The sequence below is a fragment of the Erpetoichthys calabaricus genome, chromosome 5 (genome assembly GCF_900747795.2).
Source record: "Erpetoichthys calabaricus chromosome 5, fErpCal1.3, whole genome shotgun sequence".
NCBI classification, from domain to species: Eukaryota; Metazoa; Chordata; class Cladistia; order Polypteriformes; family Polypteridae; genus Erpetoichthys; species Erpetoichthys calabaricus.
In genome coordinates, this window is record NC_041398.2 from 211,313,745 (window position 1) to 211,338,506 (window position 24,762).

At 37.9% G+C, this 24,762-nt stretch overlaps 1 protein-coding gene across 1 annotated transcript; it reads right to left on the reverse strand.

Annotated features, from left to right (window-relative positions):
- Nucleotides 1–3,852: 3,852 nt before the first annotated feature.
- dnajc21 (DnaJ heat shock protein family (Hsp40) member C21) lies at nucleotides 3,853–22,845 on the reverse strand. Its single transcript, XM_051928580.1, has 12 exons — nucleotides 22,373–22,845; nucleotides 18,570–18,663; nucleotides 16,533–16,656; nucleotides 13,889–14,014; nucleotides 13,257–13,561; nucleotides 10,251–10,390; nucleotides 7,149–7,239; nucleotides 5,802–5,978; nucleotides 5,484–5,532; nucleotides 5,127–5,384; nucleotides 4,775–4,894; nucleotides 3,853–4,239 (listed from the first exon to the last, which is right to left on the reverse strand). The coding sequence occupies exons 1-12, from the start codon at nucleotides 22,467–22,469 to the stop codon at nucleotides 4,072–4,074; spliced, it is 1,749 nt and encodes a 582-aa protein (XP_051784540.1). The 5' UTR covers nucleotides 22,470–22,845; the 3' UTR covers nucleotides 3,853–4,071.
- Between the last annotated feature and the right edge of the window lie 1,917 nt (nucleotides 22,846–24,762).

Below are 24,762 nucleotides of genomic sequence, written 5' to 3' on the forward strand. Positions count from 1 at the left end.
TGTCATTTCCCAGTTTCCCCAAAATGTTGAATACGCAGGGTCCAGAATTGTTGTAAATATACTCACGTTCTTCCACCAAGTTTTCTTTTATAAATCCGGCCCTTTGTGTAGAAAGCTGTGTACGGACATTTTGAGATGCATTTGGTGCATAAGCAAGTTGTGTAAATGAGGCCCCTGGAGTTTAAGGCAATATAAGAAACATTCGCCAAGATGTAGTACATTACAGAATAAAATCAACAGATATAACTTTTATTTGGCAACTCCCCTTCACTGATCGCTGTAATCATTTGCTCACTGCACCCTCTACCCAACTGGAAGATCAGCTCCATTTACCACAGTAGTACTTGGCAACTGCGTGAAAAAGTAAGAGGCGCTAAAGACCCCAAATGACCCTTAGTGACATTTTATTTGTCAGCAGGCTAAATCGGGGTCTGCCCAGAGGGCTTCTTCTACTTCTTGTGGGTTTTTATGGCAGTTGGCAGACCAATGTAAATGGTGCATTACTGAGCTGGAGTGTGAAGCAGAGATTCAGGAAGAAAAACTCAAATAAAATCAAAAGGTGCCACACTACTTAAAAATTCAAATATGCATTTTGAGACACTAAATTGCCAACACTGTCCTAGTATTCTTTCTGTTGTTATAACCTCCTGTCCCATAGCTTTCCATTTTTCAAAAAGATCCTGATAAGCAGTGCTCTCCATTAATATACGCTTTATTGTTTCTGGAAAGAAAAAACATCTGCACACTTCAGTTTTGTGCCTGTTTATTGGAAACAGCGAATAATTTAATCCTGTGTGTCAAGAGGCAATCTTGGTGATTATAACCCCAATTGTACCCCAGTTCTGTTGACCAATTCACTTATTTTTTCCCCCTTTGTGCAATGGCACTGCTGTGCCTGAAGGGCTGCGGGTTTTTGTTCCAACCTCATTGCTTAATTAGAAAAGCAATCATTGCCAGTCACAGCTCTTCTTTAACTTTGGGGCTTGTTAGTCTTTTTATTCTGCCATGTCAGGTCATTCTTATCTCATTGATTTTTTCCTTTACAAGAATAACGTGCAGATGCCTTGAAGCCTGAAGCAGATGAGTGATTCTCAGTGCCCTTCACTCTTTTCTCAATATTTTATTAGATCAGATTTACACCTGTGGCAAATTCATCGTGAACAATTGTATGGCTGGTACCTTTGACGTTGGTGTCTTATTGCTAACAAGGGGCCATTAAAAACAATGAATGCAGCTATTGAAGATTAAAATAAGCAATTAAGGGTGGAGAAACTTAACAAGTGAGACCACTAAAACAAAGCATAAAACAGCTGCTTGCACAGTAAGTGCTTCAACAGCAATAATTGACTCCTAGTTTGGGTCGAAACAAAAACCTGCAGCTATTACAGACCCCCAGGACCAACCTTGCAACCAAACTCCTGAGGTCACAGCCCAAAACAGAAATAAAAAATAAATAAATAAAACCTTTATCTACTTCTCAAGTACTGGCATGGTGGAGTAATGGCAGGTTCAGTCTGCTCACAGATCCAACTTTCAGGCCTTACGTGCGTTCATCCATCCATCCATCCATTTTCCAACCCGCTGAATCCGAACACAGGGTCAGCGTTCAGTTAATTGGTTTTGTGTAAGCACGCGTGCGTATGAGTGGGCCTTGGGGTTAATACTGATCCTGTGCTCCAAGCCTTTGGGATAGTCTTCCTCTCCCTGTGCCCCTGAACTGGACTAAGCCCATTTGAAAATATGAATTGAAAACTGGAGAACCGATGGCAGCAACTTTAGTAAATGGTGATTTAGTAAGACTATACTGTAGCTTAACAAAATCAGACATGCACATGTGCTTCAAAGTAACTTCTCTCAGCTGCTCACCAGTTTATGGGAATTGACCTCAAATTACTGGCTATGATTACTGAACACCTCAACTCTACCTTTTGGATCTCAGGTGGCGGGAAAGACATGAGTGGCAGTAGCTTTTCACCAGGAACAGACACTAGCAATGGCTCACTTGCTTCAACGTGTACGAGATAATTCTCAGGTTGTGTTTTAGAACCTACAAATTCTTTCATTGAGCTGATTCAGTTATCCACATACACTAATATTAAAAAAAACATTAGAACCTGGAGTTTTTAGAAAATTGGCAAGAAGATATGAGGTGTTGGAACATCGCAGAAGAAAAAAAATTAAAATGGAAGCTTTGCAGGTAAAACTCATGTAGCTTATCAACGGAGTTAAACACAAGTCCATGAGACGTACTACGTGTTTACCCAACAGTCTGTGAACGTAGGGCTTCACTGCAGCAGACACATAAATAATACTTTATGACTGAGAAGACATATGCTAACTCGGAAAAAAACTACCATGGTTCAAAAGACATGGACATGCAGTCACAAACAAATAGCACTGGAGAATGGAGATTTTGGTGTGTGAACACTTTTGGGTTTATCATGGATTTTGGCCTGGTAATCACAAACACCACCTTTAAACTTTCCTGTAATGTCCTGTTTTATTGCAGGTACCTATTTTTGTAATTTCTTCTCATAATTATGGGTATACATTAGAACTACAACATCTGTGATCTTCTAAAAGTAGTGGCACTGCCACCAGGAATACCATATAATGTTATTTTATTTGCAAACTGGGCAGCCGTGCCAAAGAGCCTCATTGCATTTAAAAAGCTGGCTGCTCTGCAAGCACTTGGTTTTGGGGCAGAAAAGTTTGTCACAAAAACCAGTTGTCATCCAAAAAAAAGATATTTATACCTCTTCCTTATAAAACATTTAGACTGATGAAAACTTTTATGAAAGCGATAAATAAGTGAAGGACTTCAATATGTTTCCACAAGTAACTGATGCCAAGATTAAGGATGGCATTCTTGTTGGTCCAATAACGAGCGGTTTGAAGATCTGCTAGCAGGGCTGAAGGAAATCGCATGAACACCAAATTAAAGGATGTGTTACAGCTACAGAGCACCAAACTACATCCTGCTGGCTGACGACGTGCTTTAAGCACACAAGATCATTAAGTACCACACGTGTCACTAAAGACGCCATTTTCTGCATTCAGACTTGGACATCTTACCTGGTAATCCTGGTATAGTCAGTGGTGAACATAATGAAAGATTTCACCAGCACATTGCAAGCATGGAAAATTGGTATCCGGATAATCCACTAATACTGGCTGACTATTGTTGGGCACTGAAACAAGAAGCACGAGATGTTGAGCACAAGCAGAAATGAGACAGCAAAACATTTTTAGCTCAACTGAACACATGTAATGTGTTATGATCATTAATCGATTAAACACTCTAAATTTAATAAACATTAACTTCATGTTGCTCCAAATTTCTGTGTGATGCAGTTAATCTGAAATTTTTTGAAGCTGTCCATCATAATTACCAAAAGCCTTTCAGGAACCAAAAGTTTTGAACAAATGTTTTGTCCAGTGTTGTCTGAAATAATCAGAGGAGCACTTGGCATACACAGACGTGAAGGACCCTAAACATGAAGACATGTAGCCACCTTGGTGATGGGTGCCACACCCGTGAGTGACGACCCAGTGAGACGATTAGGCAGCAGAAATATTAGGTAAGCTTTGAGCTGTAAAGGAAAGAAACCTGGTTGTTTAAAGTTACAAGATTAAACATTTACTATCTGTTGTTTATGGAAAATCATCTGTCATGTGTTCAAGAAAAGGCCTCGTTTACATCTGTTGAATTTAGATATTAAAATTGACAGAAAAAAATGTTCCAATAAAAAAAAATAATAATGCTGTCTTCTTGCATTTTTCCAGTTCTTGCTACATATAAATAGTAGGGACAATAATAGTTAGTTTCTGGACTGTGAATCATCAAATCAATTGACCAGAACAATTTTTATATATGTATATGTACACACACTCACACTATATGTCACATAAAGGGCTGTTCAGACCAATTCCCAATACCTGATAATATTGATACTGTATAAATTAGCATGAGGTCTTCCAAGCAACTCTTGCTTACAATGTCCTTGCAGGAAGATTCATATGTACAGTACTTTAAAAAAACTACGCAGTTCATGTTATGCACTGCACAAATTATCTGTTTTTCCTTTTCTCCTTTTTGATTTTTCCTGATGTTGGACCACTTGAAGCGAAGGGTGCATGAAGGGCAGTGGCATGTCCTGTGGTCTTCAGATGGTCAAATAATTTATTCCTTGAAGAAAATTCATACTCACAAGTAACACAACGCAGCACAGGCTCTCTCTGTAAATACAGCAAGTACAATATTTTGTTAATATTCACCTTCATTTTTTCAAAATATAAAATAAAGACAACAGTCAAATATGGGTGCATTTTTCACAGCAAATATTCTCCATGCATAATGGGGGTTTCCATCAATTATTGGCAAGAATTTGTGATAACATGCATTACTTTCAATGTCCTTTAGTTGCCAAAAGCATAGAGGGCATGTTTTCTGAAATCAAAGCCTTTACCATTTTGGTTGATTTTATTTTTGAAGTTTGAACCATTGGCCTATAGGTACTATTTTAAGCTGCAACAAAAGGCACAGTAAAATTTATTTTAAAAATGCTTCACTTAAGAAAACAATTTCCCATGGCAAATTACTGCAAAATAATTACTCTGACTTGCAAAATACCAAACCTATCCTTTAAATTACTTAAATACAACCAACAATAAATTAAAAAAAAAAAGTTTACATTTGCACATTAAATTACTGTGGTGCCCAGAATTTACTTCTACTTGCACAAATCTGACTTTTTCATACAGGAATACGTACCTCCTGGTTTTCAACTGTTGCTTGTATTTTGCCAACTTTTTTAGATTCTTTTCCTTTCTTTGCCTTGGCTTTAGATGAACTGTAAAAAGGCAAGCACAGCCAGCATTTAAAAGGAGTCCACTAATCTTTAAGATGTATAAATATGACACAATATATTACACACATGTTGTGCTTGACTAACCATTGCAGCACTTATGTTTTAGGGTGTATGTTTGGGCTACACATGCTGTATAACCAGTGATGCAGCAATCAGTGCTGCCTCCACAATGCTGGTTGAAATCCCAGTCTGTGCCTACCTTGTATGTTCCTCCCCAGTCTACCAATATCCTCTGCTGCTTCGATTTGCAAATGCCATGTCACTCTTCAAGTGATTGTAAAAGCATGCTGGACCTATCAATATGAAAATATATAAAGTGAAAACTTGCCTTTTAGCAGAAACCCTAGAGGGAGAAGTCTCAGACATATCTGTGGCAGCTTTTTCAGTTTCTTCAGATGACTTATCTTCATCATTTCCCATTTCTTGTGAATCTTTTGGAGGGGTATCTTCAGTATTTGCAAATTGAATCAACTCTTCTTCTGATGTCTCCTTAGGGAAATCCTCTGCAACACTCTGCAAGAAACAGAAAACGTCATCAAAACTATTAAAAAGCACCCTCCTTAAAAATATTTATACTTAAGAACATAAAGAGATCACAGTGAAAACATTTACCGTGTTAGCTTTCTGCTGGCGCTTCTTTTTCTTCTGCTTTTTGGACAATCTACAAAAAAGTAAACAATTTATATACAAAAAAAAATTGTCATCTATTACACAATCATTTAACAACTGTTTATCATGAAAGTAATGATAACAAAAAAATTATTTTGTGACTGTATTTTAAGAAACTTCATCTTTAGGTTTATAATTTCAACCTAATTATGATATTTTATATACAGTATATATATATATATATATATATATATATATATATATATAAATGCCAACACAGAACAAAATAAGGGGTAAACTAAATAAACAGGTGCCATTTACTTGGTTTTTGATGACGTTTCCTTAGGTTGTTCTTCCTCTTCGACCTTCACCTCCTCCTCTTCTTCCTCCTCCAGTTCATTAGTATTCTGACTAAGCTCCTCTTCCTCCTCTTCCAGCTGCTGCCTCAATAACACCACCATTTCTCTGTGTTTCTTTGATTTCTCATGATTCTTCATTCTGTAAAATTGATTCTAATAACAATTTTCTGTAATATTTTCAAAAACACCTGAAGAAAACTTATTAAAATGATCTATATACAGCATGCTAAATACGGTTTCTAGCTTTCTGCCCAATTTGAGAATGACTTTTAACACTAGAATTACCAAAGCCTATGAAAAAACTCGTAAATCTGGCCCAATTAAACCCCTTCGCACCTCTCCATCAGCGTCTTTTGTCTTGTAAGTGTGTCGACCAACACAAGCAGCAAACAGCCTGCTATACCATCCCCCCCACCTCCGCAGAAAGAGCAAGAAGTTCTCCCAGTTCAAGCCTTGCTTATCTTGGAGTGAAATGCTGGAGTTTTAGAGGGGAAATAATAGATCTTTACTTGGAACACATACATTTCATGTGTGTTCCGTGTCTACAACAATCTAGAGAATAAAAGTGGAAAAAAAAAGCTAACTTTTACAATTACTATAAATTTACACGGCTGTTACAGAAGCAAATCAAATGTATGTTTTTAATGTATAATATTAACAACAAGAGCAGCTCACTACTCAGAACGGTAAATTTGGCCGGCACCCAGAATCAAACCCATGGCCTTTTGATTACAAGTCAGCAGTTCTTAACGCTGCACCATGGAATCTGTCATATTGTACTTGTACCTTTTGTGAAAGTGTTTATTTGGACTTCAGGCTTCACACATTATACAGTTGATGTCAACATTTTGTCATTTATCACTAAAACATGAAAAACGTTTCTGTTTTAACGATGTGTTTACATAGATTGTTGTAGACACGGAACACACATGAAATGTACGTATTCCAAATAACAATCTATTATTCCCCCTCTAAAACTCCAGCACTTCACTCAAAGATAATCAAGGCTTGAATTGGGAGAACTTCTTTCCCTTTCTGCGACGGTGGGGGGGGGGGGTGGGATAGAAGGCTGCGTGCTGCTTGTGCTTATTGACACATTTTCAAGACAAAAGACGCTGATGGAGAGGAGCGAAGGGATTTAAGGTGAGATGGGTTTACGAGTTTTTTCATAGACTTTGGTAATTGTAGTGTTAATGGACGCAACTTAATGATTTTATTTAAAACAAGGTAATGTGTTTTTGTTATCATAAATGCACAAAAACAACAAAGGTAAACCATATAAAGTAGCTTTAACAAACAATAAACTTACGCTTTATCCGTTTTAAATGCTTTCTCACAGGCTGGGCAGTAAAGCTCATCGTAATATTCTGTGGTTTCCTGTGCTTCATCCATTCCTGTTTCTGTAAACAGATTAAAATAATACATTCAGATTTTTCTTTCCATTTGGTTAAAGTGAGAAAAATTGTCTTATCAGAAAACATTTTAAATGCCTTTAAATACTAATCCACATATATAGTGGAACTGTCATGTTCCTCAGCAGCATGGCACAATCTTGGGCAGAGCAGTGGTGTTGTGGTTTGGACCGGGGGGAGAGCATGCACAGGACACAATCTCCCCCGGAACGCTACATGGCAGCCACAGGGCATGCTGGGAGTTTGATGGCTCAGCCCTGATCGGTTCTGGGGGTGTTACCAGGCGGTGCTGCAGGGATTGCAGAGCCCCACTTTGTTGGGCTTCTGCCTTACCCAGAAGTGCTTACAGACTATGCTAATGGCCCACCAGAAGTACTCCTGAGTGCAGGATAAAAGATGCCTGCTACCTCTGCTCCAAGAGCCAGAGTCAGGAGGAATGTGACAAAGCTTGCTGGAGGAGGAGTGGAGGCAGAAAAAGAGAAAGAGACAAGGAGAAGTGCCATTGTTGTGTTTTAATGTGCTTGCTGATTTAGTGTACTGTTCTGTGCAGGTGGGAAACTATTGACATTTCTCTGTCTCAAAACATGTTGTATAACTGATTCGATCTTACGCAGAAGAACAGCAATTAAATACAATCTCAACTAGAAAAACATTATTGAATAAGTAACCATGGCACTTTTTAATTTTGCTATGTGTAGCATCATTTAATAGGCTATTACTAATTCTCTTATAATAGAAGACTTGGCTGATGTTTAGCCATGAAAAACAGAAAGCAGAATAGAAATTACCTCAACTGTATTTTTTTTTCTTTTGTGGGGAATCAATTTGTGGAAGCTGTCCACAGGCAGAGAATTAGTAAATCAAACCATCTGCCCTATCCCTGTCAACCATCTGCTTGACAATAGTGATAAGTCTACTACCTGCAAACCTGCCACTGTGTAATTACATCAAATATGTTGCATTAGAATTCGTAAGAATTTATATTTATATTTATTTGCATTAAACTTCATTTCCTCACATCTGCCCATACCCGAATTTTGCCGCTATTCTACTGCACAGATTGTGCCAACTCTGTGTTATTTGATAATCCAACTAATTTAGTGTCATCTGCAACTCTAGATGAATGGATGAATCAATCACTACTGATGTTAATACATCATCATTATTCCACTACAGTGTATTTTGCACGGTTCTTAGATCAGTTTTGCTCATCCCATCATACCCATTTTTACCTTAGGTAAACTGACATAGATATAAAACTCCTTTAAATTTCTGTATCAGTTACTATCATATTGAAAGTATACTTTCATAATTGCTTGCTTTTGTTTTGTTTTTATGTTCTATGATGCTACTGGAGAAAGTGTATTTCCCTTCAGTAATCAATAAACTACTATCTATCTATAATATATTAAGTGTAATATATAGTAAAGAAATTTCTAAATTAAATCTCAGTGAGACAACTGAATAGAAAAGGGCCAAGCAATGACACCACTTGATCAGATTTACATCACACAGAAGTGTGAATCACAATCAACCAGAGTAGTAGTTCACCCAAAATCAAAGTATTTTCTACCTGTACACAAGATATTAGAGACAAATTTTGGTCTTACAGGATAAGCAGAAGAGGGATGGCTAGCTGAATATCTTTGTGTTTACTTTGTCAAAATTCAAGTTATCTTGTTTAGGTGTGTTAATAAGGAGTCTTTTTAGACTCTGTTATTCGAATGCCAGGAGCTTTTTAACCTCCACACAATCTTGGCAAGTTATCAAAGGATTTAAAACAGATGGACAGAGCCAGGCATTTCTTTATATGATATTACAATTAAGACTTTCTCTACACGTTTTTCAGATGTATTTTCATTTATTGTTGTTTCCGATCAACTGCTCATTGGCAGGAGGGGAGGGTCTGTGTTGATTTAAGGATTTCTAACAGTTTACATACAAAAAACAAAATCTGAGGTAGCCTGATGTTCAGAAACATTGCACTATTTAGTATTTTTTTTAAGGCCGAGTTTGGAATAATGAACTGAAAATATAGTTACATTTTAATATGTTTGGAAAAAAATAAACAATACTAAAATTCAAAATAAAGATTCTCTGTGAATCTAGAAAAAAAAACATTTAAATAAGGAAAGGAAACCTTTGTGCAATACAGTACAGTGATGCTTGTTGTACTTCAGCAATCTGGCTGTTGTATAAAATCACCTTTTTTTTTTTTACTGTACCAGTAAACAAAATTGTAACAATGAGAAAAATGCTACTTTAAACATTGATAATGTGCAAATTCATCTTTTTCTAAGAACCCACAGCACATTTTATTATTTTCTAACTTTATATTTTTCTACGCAGAACTACAACCCTTAAAATGTAAAGGCAAAAGTGGACCTCGCCAGTATCTATGCTAGAACCGTTACTTTGTTCAATTTATGATAATGACACAGATTTATGTACAGAGTGTAAACCTGTGCAATCTTCAGGCATTACTAAAACTGATTAATCTTGCTTCAGTTATGTGGTGAATCATATTTTTTTTTATCAGTGTCCTTAAGAACAAGGACAAGCATAGTTGATAAAGAATTAAGAAAGAACTTCTTCACATAAAGTGTCAGAGTATGCCAGAATAATTTACTGAGATGGGTAATTAAATGAGTGACCTTGACAACTTTAATAAAATGTCTGGGAGAGACAATGGATAACTTCATTAAAGCTAACTATATGTGCAGGCTGACTAATAGTTTATTCAGTTACACTAACTGGCAGTTTTCTGTGGTCTTAACAACCTTCAAATAGAAATGGATGAAAATTTGAAGTTAAACAGTCCATTGCTATGGAAAATAATCTTTTCAAGATCAACTTTATTTAAAAGTAATAACCAACTCAAATTAATTAAATTAATTAACATTATCTGACAAAACAAAGGTCTGCTTTATGAATCCATATGGCTTTTATTCCAGAATATTCTCAGCATCATCACCATGCAAACCAGGGAAAGAACTGACCTGTTTCTAACACCATTTCGTCAATTTCTTCATCAGACCCATCTTCAAATTCTTGCTCATACTGAGCTTCCATTTGCTGAAGTTCTTTTTCTAAATCAGACATGGCAATCCAACTTTGCTCTTTGTAATTTTCAGCAAGCCTGTTGCAAAGGATGGAAAAAAGATAAACAAGACAGTTATGTAGCCCACTTTAAATAAACACATGACAACTGCACGTTCTTTGTGTGTGTATGTGTATAAACAAATAAACATATACATACATACATACATACATACATACACACGCACAGGGTGAGTCAAAATTATGTTAACACTAATGGTACTGTTATGTATATACTTATATGCAATTTCTGTGCCACATTCAGACAGTTCTGTCTCACAATTAAAAGAATGCAAACATATCTTCCTCTTCAAAGGAAACAGAGAGGAAAGCAAACAAATCAATAGGGCTGTTTGGCTTAAGTATGCGAAGCACCGCCGGTACAAAGCTGTTGAAGGCGGCAGCTCACACCCCCTCCGTCAGGAGCAGAGAGAGAGAGAGAGAGAGAGAGAGAGAGAAACAAAGTCAAAAATCAATACGTGCCCTTTGAGCTTTTAAGTATGCGAAGCACCGTGCAGCATACTTAAAAGCTGCACACAGAAGGTAGCAACGTGAAGATAATCTTTCAGCATTTTTAGACGAGCGTCCGTATCGTCTAGGTGTGCGAACAGCCCCCCTGCTCACACCCCCTACGTCAGGATCACAGATAGTCAGCGCAAGAGAGAGAGAAAGAAAAGTAAGTTGGGTAGCTTCTCAGCCATCTGCCAATAGCGTCCCTTGTATGAAATCAACTGGGCAAACCAACTGAGGAAGCATGTACCAGAAATTAAAAGACCCATTGTCCTCAGAAATCCGCGAACCAGCAAAAAACCCGCGATATATATTTAAATATGCTTACATATAAAATCCGCGATAGAGTGAAGCCGCGAAAGGCGAAGCGCGATATAGCGAGGGATCACTGTGTGTGTATATATCTATCGATCGATCGATAGATAGATAGATAGATAGATAGATAGATAGATAGATAGATAGATAGATAGATAGATAGATAGAGAGATTCCCGCAGGGCGCCCTGGGATTTGGAGATTGGCTGGGTACCGTGGGTACCGCCAGGGGACACTGCAGGAGGACTGTGGAACTCGTATCTTATCCATAGCCCGGAGGTACTCCCAAGTCACGAGGATGGGAGCCCTGAAGTACTTCCGGTTGAAGGAAATTTTAGTTCTCTATCCGACTCGGAACTGCCGACAAGTCACGTGATTGGAAGGATGGAAGCACTTCTGGGTCAAGGACTATTTAAAGGACTGCTGTGAACCCAGCAAGCGAGCCTGAATTGGGTGGAGGTGAACAAAGCTTGCTTGGAGGTGTGGAGGCGAGTTGGTGAGAGAGAATTGTATTGATTATTGTGTTTATTTGTATGATTATTGTGGCTGGGGTCCTTAAGGCACTGTTGCTAAGAAGGAAAATAATTAAAATACTTCTTGGTAATACCATTGATAATTTAAAACTAATACTTAAGGTATATACAGTGTATTAAAACTCATTTTCCATTATACACTATATAAATTAGTTTGATACAAAATTTTGCTGTGGTCATATACAAAGCACAAGCTCTGCCACTGAGCTACCTCCTTTTTCTTAAACATCAGTTTTCTTGCTTTAGGCTTTCAAATTCCATCCAGAAGAAGAAGAATCCAGCCTTCCATTTATTGTCAAATACAATTAATTAAGTTCATGGTTGTGGATGCCAGAGACTATGCCAGTAGCACTAGGCACCAGAAGAAAATTGACATTTTCTTTGTTTACCTTTCAAACAAGTGTCTGACCAAGTATGACCAATGACAATACTATACAACTTTCAACGTGCCAGAAGCAAGAGTACGCAGCAAAACTTTGCAGAATATGTAACATCTAATAGCTTTCTGGTAATTGAATATGATAAATAACCAATCAAAAATGTTTTAGGACAAGGAAATAGTCTTAGAAATTAATAAAGTACTCAGGCGCACTGCTTACACTGATCATAATAGCATTTCCATTTTGTAACACGGGCAATTAAGGTAGAAGGATGGAGCATTAAAATAGATCTCTGGTTGAACTGAACCTATTGCAAATGAGGAAGACTCCTACTACAGTACCTATAATGTTTACTACTAAAAGAGAATTTTAGAAAATAGACGATAATGTAGGACGAAGTGTCTGAGTTCAAGTGATGGTGAACCCGTGTCCTGACAAGTCAGAACCCAACACTTACTGGCAATACAAACTAGGTTAGAGTTTCAGGTCTCTGAACAATGATAATGTTACTGCATTGTCACATAGAATACAAGGCTAGAATTTTTCACTTTGGCCACCACAAATAAAAATTACATAGCTGTTTTACACATTTGCAACAAACTGATTATTCTGGCAGAGATAACACTTTACAAGTGAAAACAGGGTAAAAAAGGTGTGGAAGGTATAAGAAACAGATACTCACTAATCATTGCATCATAGAGTGGCAACGCACTGCATATTGATAAGCACATGCAAGTTAGAATTTCAGTTACTCTGTACTTGTGACAATAATGCATAATTATCTCAAAGAAATTCTAGGCAGTTTTTTAATGTTTGGTTGCACACCAAATTAAAATATCTAAATGTACACAGAAGTAGCACGGTGATTAGTGTTGTTACTTCACAAATTCAGTATCCTAGGACTACCTGCCAGGTGATTGTCTACCAAGAGTCTGCACTTTCTCCGTGATGGGTCTATATTAGGTCGATTCACAATTCCAAATTTGTCCCGAGTGAATGTGAGGAAAAGCATAAGCCCTGGTTGTGTTTTTATATAGATGCCTCTGTTCAGGGCTGGTTGCCATTTTGTGCCCAGTGCTACCTGGATAAGCTCTGACTCTCCACAACAAAACTGATTTATGCAGGTATATACATATTGAATATGCACATTGTTTTCTTTGTCAAAGTACCTGGCTTGACTGAGTTTTTGTTGCCTACGTATCTCTTCCACTTTCTTGGCTTTTTCAGCATTCTGCTCCTCAACAAGTATCTTGTGAGCTTGAACACGTTTGTCCCGTTTACGTACAAAGGACACAAGCTGACGGACTAGTTCATTCCTCTCTTTTCGTGCTTTATCTCGTACTTTTTTGTTCTCTTTCTCCATTGCCCGTTTCTCCCAGCGATTAGAAGCTTGCCTAGTATCATATTCTTCTTTCCAAGCAAAATTTTTTTTGGTGCAGAAACTCTGCCAATAGCCATAAAATGGGTGAACAACCTGTAAGCAGTCAAGAAAAAATATAAACAGGTCTTTATTCTCACAGGTCTCATAACTATTTACCCATTATTTCTAAACACAGCATGCACCGCAAAAACAACGAAGGATTTCATGCAATTAATACTTTATTATTTACATGCAATTTTGTTTTTTTATATTGATTTGGTTGTAGATATGGTTATAAATGATCAGTGGCAAATATATTCAAACAACAAAGAGATAACATTAAATGAAACTGCATTACCAAGTTTTTATCTAAATGCCCCTGACTTTAAAAACTACAAAAAGCCAACCTAAATCACAAATCATAATTCAGAAATATTTTACCGTATCATAATCACTCTGTGAATCTCCAAATGATGGAAATTCTTCATCTTCCTTATTAGAGGAACTGATTTCTAGTTCCTCCTTCACTATTGTTTCGAATACATTCCGGTACACAGTGTAAAATCCCTAGAAAAAGGAAATAAAAATTATAAAATGATCCAGCCTTAAGAAGCAGGTTACTCTAATAAAAAAATGCCTTGGCAAAATAAAAATATCACACGCTCTTAAGATATCTTTCTGACACCTTGCAGAATAGTACTGACTAGAAAAACAGAAAGGGTGTTTTAGTATTGTTAAATGCTGAGAACCTAAATGACAATAAAGGAAATTCAAAGAAATGTATACTTTCATGCAAACGTCAGTTTTAATTTTTAAGCAAAATTTCACATTTTACTTATTTCATTTTCCTAATGAGAATAAATATAAAAAAAACTACCAAAGCACACTTTTAAAATAAAAGTATGAACATTGACAAGATATGAATTTTCATTACTAATGATGAGAAACTATTTTTTTATTCATATTATCAGTAATTATATTGAACACTTCTTATATATATATATATATATTGTCACACACGTGTTTAGGAGACAGCTAAAGGGCTTAAATACATGTGATTCCATGCCAGACCAGGGGGTGGCGAAGTGCACTAATTTTCCCTCTCAATCTTCTGCAGACCATTCTAGGGAAATCCCGCCCGGCTGGGGCAGCTAATGACGTCACTTCCGGTATTGATGACATCACTTCCGCCACTGGCCTTTAAAGCTGCCTTCTTGTCTCCTGAGAGTCAGTTCTGTTTTGGACTCAGTTGAATGAACATGTCTTTGATATTTAATCAGTTTTGCAGCCGTGAACAATTATACGGGTGGCTGCCCCAAACCTTCTCGATGTCTTATGGTCGTTTTTCTGCCAATATATATATATATATATATATATATATATATATACTGTATATATAAAAAGACAAAATGTACCATCACAAGTAGGGTTATCACAATACCAAAATTTCAAACTTCAATACCATAATAAGTATTGAAATACTATAGCTTTATGGATAATGCTATACAATATATATAATCAGTATATAATGTATCTCAATAAAATGCATTTAAATAAACTGTAATTCTGCATCCATTAAAATGTTTACTTTGAAGAAAATAATACAAATGTTAGTCATTAAAGCATACAAAAATAATGAACTACAGTAGTAGTCAATATCTTTGGTGTTAACTTTAATGTGCATTACTGCCCATCCCAAAAACTACAGTTCCCATCCATGCACAGTCATAATCTTATACAGGCACATGTGAATTTTGAGCTGGTTTCTTCAGCAGTATGAGAAAATTGCAACAAAACAAAGCCATCATCAAAGTAAAAAAATAATCAAAATCACAATCATTTACTTTGCTGAGCAGCACTTTCATGACACAGCACGAAGTAAAAAGTATCACACTGCTGCATTCATGCAGACTACATCCGGAGAGTATGTTATTGGTCATATTTGACAAAGCCAAACAAAAATTATGTACCGTTTAGATTACTGTCAGGGGAGGATTGTTATGTAACAATGTTTTACTAGTACAGTAATCCCTCCTCCATCGCGGGGGTTGCGTTCCAGAGCCACCCGCGAAATAAGAAAATCCGCGAAGTAGAAACCATATGTTTATATGGTTATTTTTATATTGTCATGCTTGGGTCACAGATTTGCGCAGAAACACAGGAGGTTGTAGAGAGACAGGAACGTTATTCAAACACTGCAAACAAACATTTGTCTCTTTTTCAAAAGTTTAAACTGTGCTCCATGAAAAGACAGAGATGACAGTTCAGTCTCACAATTAAAAGAATGCAAACATATCTTCCTCTTCAAAGGAGCAAACGAATCAATAGGGCTGTTTGCTTTTAAGTATGCGAAGCACCGCGGCACAAAGCTGTTGAAGGCGGCAGCTCACACCCCCTCCGTCAGGAGCAGAGAGAGAGAGAGAGTTAGAGAGAGATAGAGAGAGAGACAGATAAAAAAATCAGTACGTGCCCTTTGAGCTTTTAAGTATGCGAAGCACCGTGCAGCATACTTAAAAGCTGCACACAGAAGGTAGCAACGTGAAGATAATCTTTCAGCATTTTTAGACGAGCGTCCGTATTGTCTAGGTGTGCGAACAGCCCCCCTGCTCACACCCCCTACGTCAGGATCAGACAGAGAGAGAGAGAGAGAAAGAAAAGTAAGTTGGGTAGCTTCTCAGCCATCTGCCAATAGCGTCCCTTGTATGAAATCAACTGGGCAAACCAACTGAGGAAGCATGTACCAGAAATTAAAAGATCCATTGTCCGCAGAAACCCGCGAAGCAGCGAAAAATCCGCGATATATATTTAAATATGCTTACATATAAAATCCGCAATGGAGTGAAGCCGCGAAAGGCGAAGCGCGATATAGCGAGGGATTACTGTAAATATTAAAAGAATGAAAAAACACGGCTTTAGAATTTACATAATGTCAAGGACTGTTTTGGAAAGTATGCCCTATTAGGAAACTTCGTCTTCTTTCGGCTACTCCTGTTAGGGGTTGCCACAGCGGATCATATTGTCCGCATATTGATTATACCGATATTATACCTGAAACCGATTAAAGGGTATTATTTTGATTACCTACCTTGTTGTCATCACCATAGCCCGAATAACAAGTCACTGTGAAAAACTGCAAAAGGTCCACACTGTCATCTTCATATTCTCCACCTACTCCTCCTTTCAACAAAGCCTCCCGGTGATTATCATACCTGCCAAACCAAACATACTTCAAAAATTATATATAATCCTGGAATGTGCAACAGACTTCACAGGTAACCAGTTTTCATCACGTTTGTAAATCCTTTGTCAAATATTTAAACGGATTAAAAAATTCACAGAGAAAGAAATCCAAATACAAACTGCTTGAGAAAATTCAATGAATACAAAAAATTACTAATATATTCAAGGCAATTAAGTTTATTGTTATTGAAAAGCACGCCTCCACTTATTAGCACTGTGCACTATACAATAATTAAAAAAATAAACATATTATATTTATTATTTACATAGACATACAATATATTACTATAACACTACAGAGAAATAATTAAATTATTTCTTGCAATAACACCCTTCACAGAGCTCACCATTGAAAGGCCCTTTACAAGGCAAACAAGAGTACAATTCATATATTTAGAATGAACAAATGAATACTAGGCCTAGTGATAATATAAAATTAATAAATAAATATAATATTAAATTCAAATAAAGAAACACACACTTTCATTATTTTACATTTTCAGTCTCTATAGTGTTGTCCTGCCATGCTAAAAATGAAAACTAATACCTGAAAAAATGTGCAACACTAGATGCAGGGCGTAAGGCAATCCTAGTCTGAGTCCCAATCTTATATATAAACGTCTACGTGTGGAAGTGTGTGCGTCTGTGTGTCTGTCTGTCCGGCCCAGAAGTGCGAGGCTACAGCATGAAGCTCAACGTGCTGGCAAGGTGGCCCCAAGTTAACGAGTCAGAAGAAGAAAGAAGTACAAGGCTACAGCATGAAGCTGAAAGAAAGTGACTCTGTCGCCAAGGTGAAACCACAGAGGAAAGACAAACAAGAGAGAAACTCACTTAGCCACTGAACAGACAAGGGGGGTGAGCATGTCTCCAACATGAAACCGTCGACTCTGCATTTCAATTTTTTTTCTGATGACTTCAATAGTTTACATAGCTAGCATATTATAAAGCAGGGGTGTCGAACTCTGGGCCTGGAGGGCCGCAGTGGCTACAGGTTTTCATTCTAACCCTTTTCCTAATCAGTGAGTAGTTTTCACTGCTAATTAACTCCTTTTCCCTTCATTTCAATAGCCATGTTAAGGATTAAGTCCTCTGAATTGATTTGTTTCTTCATTAAATGGCAGCCAATAGAACTGAGATGTGAAACGAGCCAACAGATGACCAGCTAAACTGGGATTTCAAACTCCAACCAATTTCACTCCAACCAGTCTCTTAATGAGAAGCTGATTCTTTCTGTTAATTAAGCCCATTATTTAATTCAATTGCTTGTTGCTGCTCTCATTCTGCCACAGCAGACATTTCCAAATCTGTTGTTTTTTCTGTCATATGGTGGCTTGTTTGATGTCTCATTATTGTTTGGCTACTAATTAAGGAAAAAGAGACAATTAAGGGGCTTGAGTCAAGTTAATTAAAACTAAACCAAAAGAAGTTAATTAGCAGTAAAAACGGCTCACTAATGAAGAAGATGGTTAGAATGAAAACATGCAGCCACTGCGGCCCTCGAGGACTGGAGTTCGACACCTGTGTTATAAAGCACTGTCATACTGGGCCAGGTTTAGATTTGGCAGTTAATCTAACATGTATATCTTTGAGATACAGGTAGAAGTCAGCAATAAAAGTAGGGAAAACCCACACAAACATTAGGAGAACATTCAAACTTCACAAATATAGTACCTAGGTTAGAATTCAAAGTCAGGTCTCTAGAGCTGTACTGATCATTGCTCCACACATACTCACACGTATATTACTTATTTTGCTAGGAACATGGGTGATTTTACCAGCCAACAAATGAACATAGAGGACTAAAAGGCACTTCGGAATCATCTAGTACCAGCTTGTTTTATTTTATTTTTTTTAAACAAAAAAAAGTTATTTTTAAACTTACCATGCTTTCTCCTGGGGGTCGCTGAGAACATCATAAGCTGCCTGTATAAGCTTAAACTGCTCTGCTGCTTCTTCTGCATTATCAAGATTTTTGTCTAGTTTAAAAAAATAACACGCTTAGGAAAATACATAGACCAACATAAACACACAAATTTTCAAAGAAAAGCTCTAAGTACATAAACATAAAATGTATGCTCATGTAATTAATTTTTAAACTCTTTCTCTGTCTATCTTGCCCAGAATCACAGCCTCAAGTTAAGCTCTCTTCACACCACACAACTTTTCTAGTGATTTTCATTTGCAAACTACAGCTAGTCAGCTACATAATTTTACCGATTTGGAGGTAGTCACAGCACACTCCACGGACTTCATGTTATGTGCTTGACATCCCCAGACACTCAGTCAGTCAGTCTGTGAGTTATCTCAAAGTCGTAGCGTTTGATTTGTGTGTGTGCGCAAAACCAGACAACCACTGAGTGGTCAACTGAAAGTCCGATGCATAAAACTTGGTCCCGAAGAAAGAAAGAATGCTGGTGGTTTTGGGCGGCAACGACAGATGATAGGCTCATCTGTCTGATACCTCATCACGACAAAATCAAAAAAAGAAAAGTTAGAGATTATGGCTGAACTCGCCCTACCTGAAAACTCGTCATACAGGCACCAGCAATGTTAGGTACATGTTCTTGGCTGTTACAATGCTTCAAGCCCTGGGTAATTTGGAAATGTGAAACCGTTCTGAAAAGTCTTTACAGAGCTGTGTAATATGTCATCCCCTACAATTGCTAGTTGTGTAATCTGACATCCTCAAAGAGACAAAATTTAGCTAACTGCTAGAAAGTGTGACTTCTCTTCCGAGGAGAAGTTATGGAATGTGCCCCCACCTTAACAAGCAATTGGCCTTTACTGCTCATCATTTTACACTACATGTTTATGGTTTTCCCATAGGCACACACTTGGTATAAACATTAAGGGGCAAAAAATAATATATTATTATTATTACTATTAAATCAATTTGGCTGCATTCAATACCTTGCTTTTACAACATTTATTGCTCGAGTTTAGGGATTCATCACTGGTACTGAAATATTCAGTAGCAACAGCGAACCGCTTCAGTTTTAATAAATCACTTACAACTTCTGATATATTCACTCTGTTCTGTAAAACAAATATATTTATAAATTCTTCGCTTGTAACTTTAATTTGCAACACTTCAGCCACCTTAATAAAAGACCAAGTGCCTGTGTGTGTCAATGCATCTGTGTGTCCATCCAGCTGTTATGTCTCTGTTAAATGCCATTTGGATGGCGATTCATAAAAGCAGTGCTAATGTTTGCGATGTGTCAACTGTTGGAATGAAAAAACACAATTCATTTTCTTAGTACATACATACATTATAAAACTTTGGTAGGGAATTTGTAAAAGCAGTGCTAATGTTTGTGTGCCATTTGTTGTAACAGAAAATGCAATGCATTTTAATACTTCTTCTTTCAGCTGCTCCCGTTACGGGTCGCCACAGCAGATCATCTTGTTCCATATCTTTCTGTCCTCTGCATCTTGTTTTGTTACACCCATCACCTGCATGTCCTCTCTCACCACATCCATAAACCTTCGCTTAGCCCTTCCTTTTTCCTCTTCCCTGGCAGTTCTATCCTTAACATCCTTCTCCCAATATACCCAGCAGCTCTCCTCTGCACATGTTCAAACCAACGCAATCTCGCCTCTCTGACTTTGTCTCCCAATTGTCCAACTTGAGCTGACCCTCTAATGTACTCATTTCTAATCCTATCCATCCCCTTCACACCCAATGCAAATCTTAGCATCTTTAACTCTGCCACCTCCAGCTCTGTCTCCTGCTTTCTAGTCAGTGCCACCGTCTCCAACTCATGTAACATAGCTGGTCTAACTACCTGTAGACTTTCCCTTTCAATCATGCATGATACCCATCTGTCACAAATCACTCCCGACACTCTTCTCCACCCCGCTTGCATTCTCTTCTTCACCCCTTTCCCACAATCCCCATTACTTTGTATTATCGATCTCACGTATTTAAACTCATCCACCTTCACCAACTCTTCTCCCTGCATCCTCACCTTTCCACTGACCTCCCTCTCATTTACACACATGTATGCTGTCTTGTTCCTACTGACCTTCATTCCTCTCCTCTCTAGAGCATATCTCCACCTCTCCAGGATCTCCTCAACCTGCTCCCTACTCTCTCTACAAATCACAATGTCATCAGCAAACATCATAGTCCACGGGGACTCCTGTCTAATCTCCTCTGTCAACCTGCCCATCACCATTGCAAATAAGAAAGGGCTCAGAGCCGATCCCTGATGTAATCCCACCTCCATCTTGAATGTATTTTAATACAACAAGCATTTAAAAATACATTCCAATAGATGGAGTATGGCAAATGTTAACACTGAATATGTCCAACAAAGTAACTGCCAGACAGACAGAAATCAGCTTATTAGATTTCAAGTCATCTTAGGCCAGCAGAACTAGTTTTTCATAAAATAAAAACAACAACTCCAATAATAACAATATTTCAGTGTAATTGACAATTTTATCAAAAAGGAGCTTCATGGGGTTAAATTGTCCACCACCAATAATAAGTAGTTAAGTTGGCTCATTCTGATGCTGAACACGTGACTAGGAGAATTTCCAACTAAATATTGTGTAACTGCTCCTCTAAGAAGAAATGTTTGGCAGAGAATGTGGAAAAGGACTATAGAAGTCATTTCAGAATGCACCTCACATGCAATAAAGACAAAGTTTTCAGGCACTACTTGCTAATCATGGAGCCAAACATTGGTGACATGCTGCATGTTGATTAGTACAAGCAAGCATGTGATAAAAATGACACTTCTCCAACTGGACTAGCATAAGAGGCATTGATATGACAAAATAAATCTAAACAAATCAACAGGACAGCATGACGAACATTAAGCTTGAAATTTACTAAAAAACTGAAAAATGAATTGCAGCTTGTCAAACCTCATCATCTGTTGTCCACTACTATCTATGCATTCTCTTCACTCTATGTCCTTTTCCTTCTCTCTAGTCAGCTTCTCATTGAACAACTTTTCTGATATCATGGAATAAGATTACAGTATAGTGTGATGCTACATTCTCTACATATTTCCGAGGGCAAACAGTAAATAGGAATCATGAGTCAATGTATAAAGATGACTACAATAAACAAGGTTAAACTTAACTAATTGGTTTATTATTTCAGGAGGCTGATTTAATGAATATTGATGTAGATCTGCCTTTTTAAGTAATCAGTTGTTAAAGATTTGAACACATCTGGTGGACTATTAAACTCAATTTAACCAGCCACCTTCTACTAGTATCATGCTGGGATGTTGGCGTTACTACATTAAAGAGTAAAATGGCTTATAACACTCGGCAACTGTAAAATTGCACCGCTCACTGAGAGCTCTCTTGCCAGCGTTACCAGAAGGACAAGCGGTATGACATAGAGGTTAAGGCTTTGGACCTAGGATTTAAAACCCTGAAGCAGTGGATTCAAATCCTGCTACGGACACGGCGTAAGTGCTCTCCAAGTGGAAAAAAAAAGGAAATGTAATCACTTGTATTTAAACGTTGTAAATCGCAGTACATAAAAGTGTCAACCAAACAATAAGCAATAATAAACTGGCAAAAAGAAGTGGATAAATTACGAAAAGGTAAACAAGCTCACGAGTTCCACACAAACACCGGGAGTAATCATTCAAGTGCCCCCACAAGTTTTCCCTCGCCAGATGCGTGTAACGATGAGTGGAAAGTCCAATCACATACCTGGGTGCCATTTCAAGGCTAACTTCCTATAGGCCTTTTTCAGTTCTTCGTCCGTTACGTCCCTTTTGACACCCAAGATTTCATAGTGGCACTTCATCGTACTCAGCTATGCCCAGCGTCTACAGGGTTATGAGTGAACTGGTAAGCGAATTCTCCTTTGCTTCACACCACTGAGCCCTAGGTTACAAATAAATACAACTGGACAATCACTTTGCAAAGATATCGTTGTTTTGCTTCTTACGTTGTCCAACTTTAAGCCATCGTGATGACAGGTAAATTGTACAGTCCTCTTTTTAAATAGTTTTACCGTGCACGTGCAGCCTGTCAATGTGATTAGTGTCAGTAACTTGTTTTTTGTTTTTTTTCCAAGACTCCGTTTTACAATATATTCCTTCCTATTCGTCCAGTGAAGACAGCAATGTGACTGCAACACGCCATCTCACCTACCGGCTTGTCTGGGCGCGCTAAAAAGACGTCACAAAGTGGCGACGTTAGCAGAATACGTCACTCCGTCCACTGAGGAAGAACGGAAACAAACAACCTCTTCCGAAAGTCCGCCGTTTATTAAAAAAACGAATGGGCAAAGACATCTGGCCAGTATGACATTTGCTGTTTTGTAAGGGAAACTTGTTCATCTTCGAGGATTTCATAAAGAAATATAATTCAAGTTAAAGCAAAACAGTATTTTAATTTTTACCCAAGGGAATTTTTAATACTCCCAAACCGTGACAATATTGCAGTGTCTATTTACTGACGATTTGTAAAAAATCGTAATGAAAAATGTAATGGTATTATTATAAGAACATCTTTTATCAATTTTTATAGTTTCTTATGCATATTTATTCTCCATAATTATTCTACAAATGAGCAAGTTAGTATCAGAACCGTGCAATTTCGTTTCCTATTCCTCCTAAAGCTAAGAAAATGCACCTTACGCCTGTCAACGACATATACCCCCGTAAACAAATTCTAAGATTAAAATTTGGGATTGATGGTAATATTTGTACATTTTATCTAAAAGGGACTGAAACTGCAGTTCTTTTTTTGTAAATGTAAAGTTACTCCTGGCCCTTCTATAAATTTGCCATCTGGATTATAATGTGACGTATTTTCAGAGTTCTCCTTTGCTCAAGCCACTAATGGACACACCAGCAAAGTGATCCCGCGCTATCAGAGATTATTAAATGAATAATTGTTCATTCCATCGCCTCATTATCAATAACAACCTGCTCTGCTGCAAAGTACACCTTAGTTTTATTTTGGCTGTTTTAAGTAAACTCTTCGGTTTTATCTTATTTTCTGTCTTCGCCTGGGAAATTCGTTCAGGTGTTTCCCCCACCAGTTTGCATCGGGTATTTTATACGCTTTATTTGTTGGGTTTTTTGGCACAATTCTGTTAATTTTAGGATTTAAACGTGATAGTTGAATGCTGTTATATTTCTGATTATGAAAAGGGGGGGCTTGTGATTGCTTTAAATACACGTTGAGGCAGTGTTAATTTTCCTGGGATTTTTTTTTATTGTGCCTAAATAAAGGACTGTCGTCCTTCCACGTTTCAGTTCTTACCTAACGAGTTGAGTTGGACAGGGCTACGCTTTTTTTTTTGTTGGTTTGGTTTTGTTTAATCTGTTGTGCACACGCTCCCTGAGATATCTGGTGTGAATCGAAAAGAATGTGGGTTTTATCTGACTCACAATCGTGCGTAACCCCATGGTGAAAATCAAGTGCTCCTGTGCCGAACTTTATGGCGCCGAGGCCATGTAAAAGCGAAAACACCGACGCGTGCCTTCAACTGCGCTGACCAGTGGCGCAGCGGGCGAGCGCTGCGTTTTCAAGCTCATTATTTGGGTTCAGGCCCTGCGTGGGCAGGATGCGCTGGACATTAATCTTCTCATGTTCCTAATGAACGTGTATGTGGCAAACGTAACCCGCAGCGCTTAAGCACAGCCATGATCTTCTTCAGTTAATGAAATCCTCGTCAAAAGCCTTTCTGCCAAGGAGAAAATTGGTACTGGGCTTCAAGACCCAGTCGTTCTCAGCGGCTATGGAGGACTGCCCGAGAGGGCACTGACGATTCCGCCCAACGCCTCATCTCAAAAAGAGTCACGCAATAAATATGAACCCAATACAAAAGACACGACAAAATATAAGCTGCTGTCAATACACACAAGCCACGTCAACCTCAAAAAGATACGCGCGACGAAATTAAAGTCCCTGCTAGCAGCCATTGGATGCCTCAGTAGCAATTCGTGGATGGAGGACGATTTAGGAAGGGCTCGTCCATCCGTGTACCGCTGTCAAGAGTAAAGCAACGCTTCCGTAGGACGGTGTAGCTTAGTTGTGCTCATGTAGGTCTCCAGTGAATCAAACGCACGGTTCTTGATGAAGAC

Coding starts and splice junctions, on each gene's coding strand:
- dnajc21 (XM_051928580.1), bottom strand. CDS start 22,469: ATGAAGTGCCACTATGAAATCTTGGGTGTCAAAAGGGACGTAACGGAC. Junction 10,391..13,256: donor CAAAAACTCAGTCAAGCCAG/GTACTTTGACAA, acceptor CCTTTGCAACAG/GCTTGCTGAAAATTACAAAG. Junction 4,240..4,774: donor CAACAGTTGAAAACCAGGAG/GTACGTATTCCT, acceptor CTGTATTTACAG/AGAGAGCCTGTGCTGCGTTG.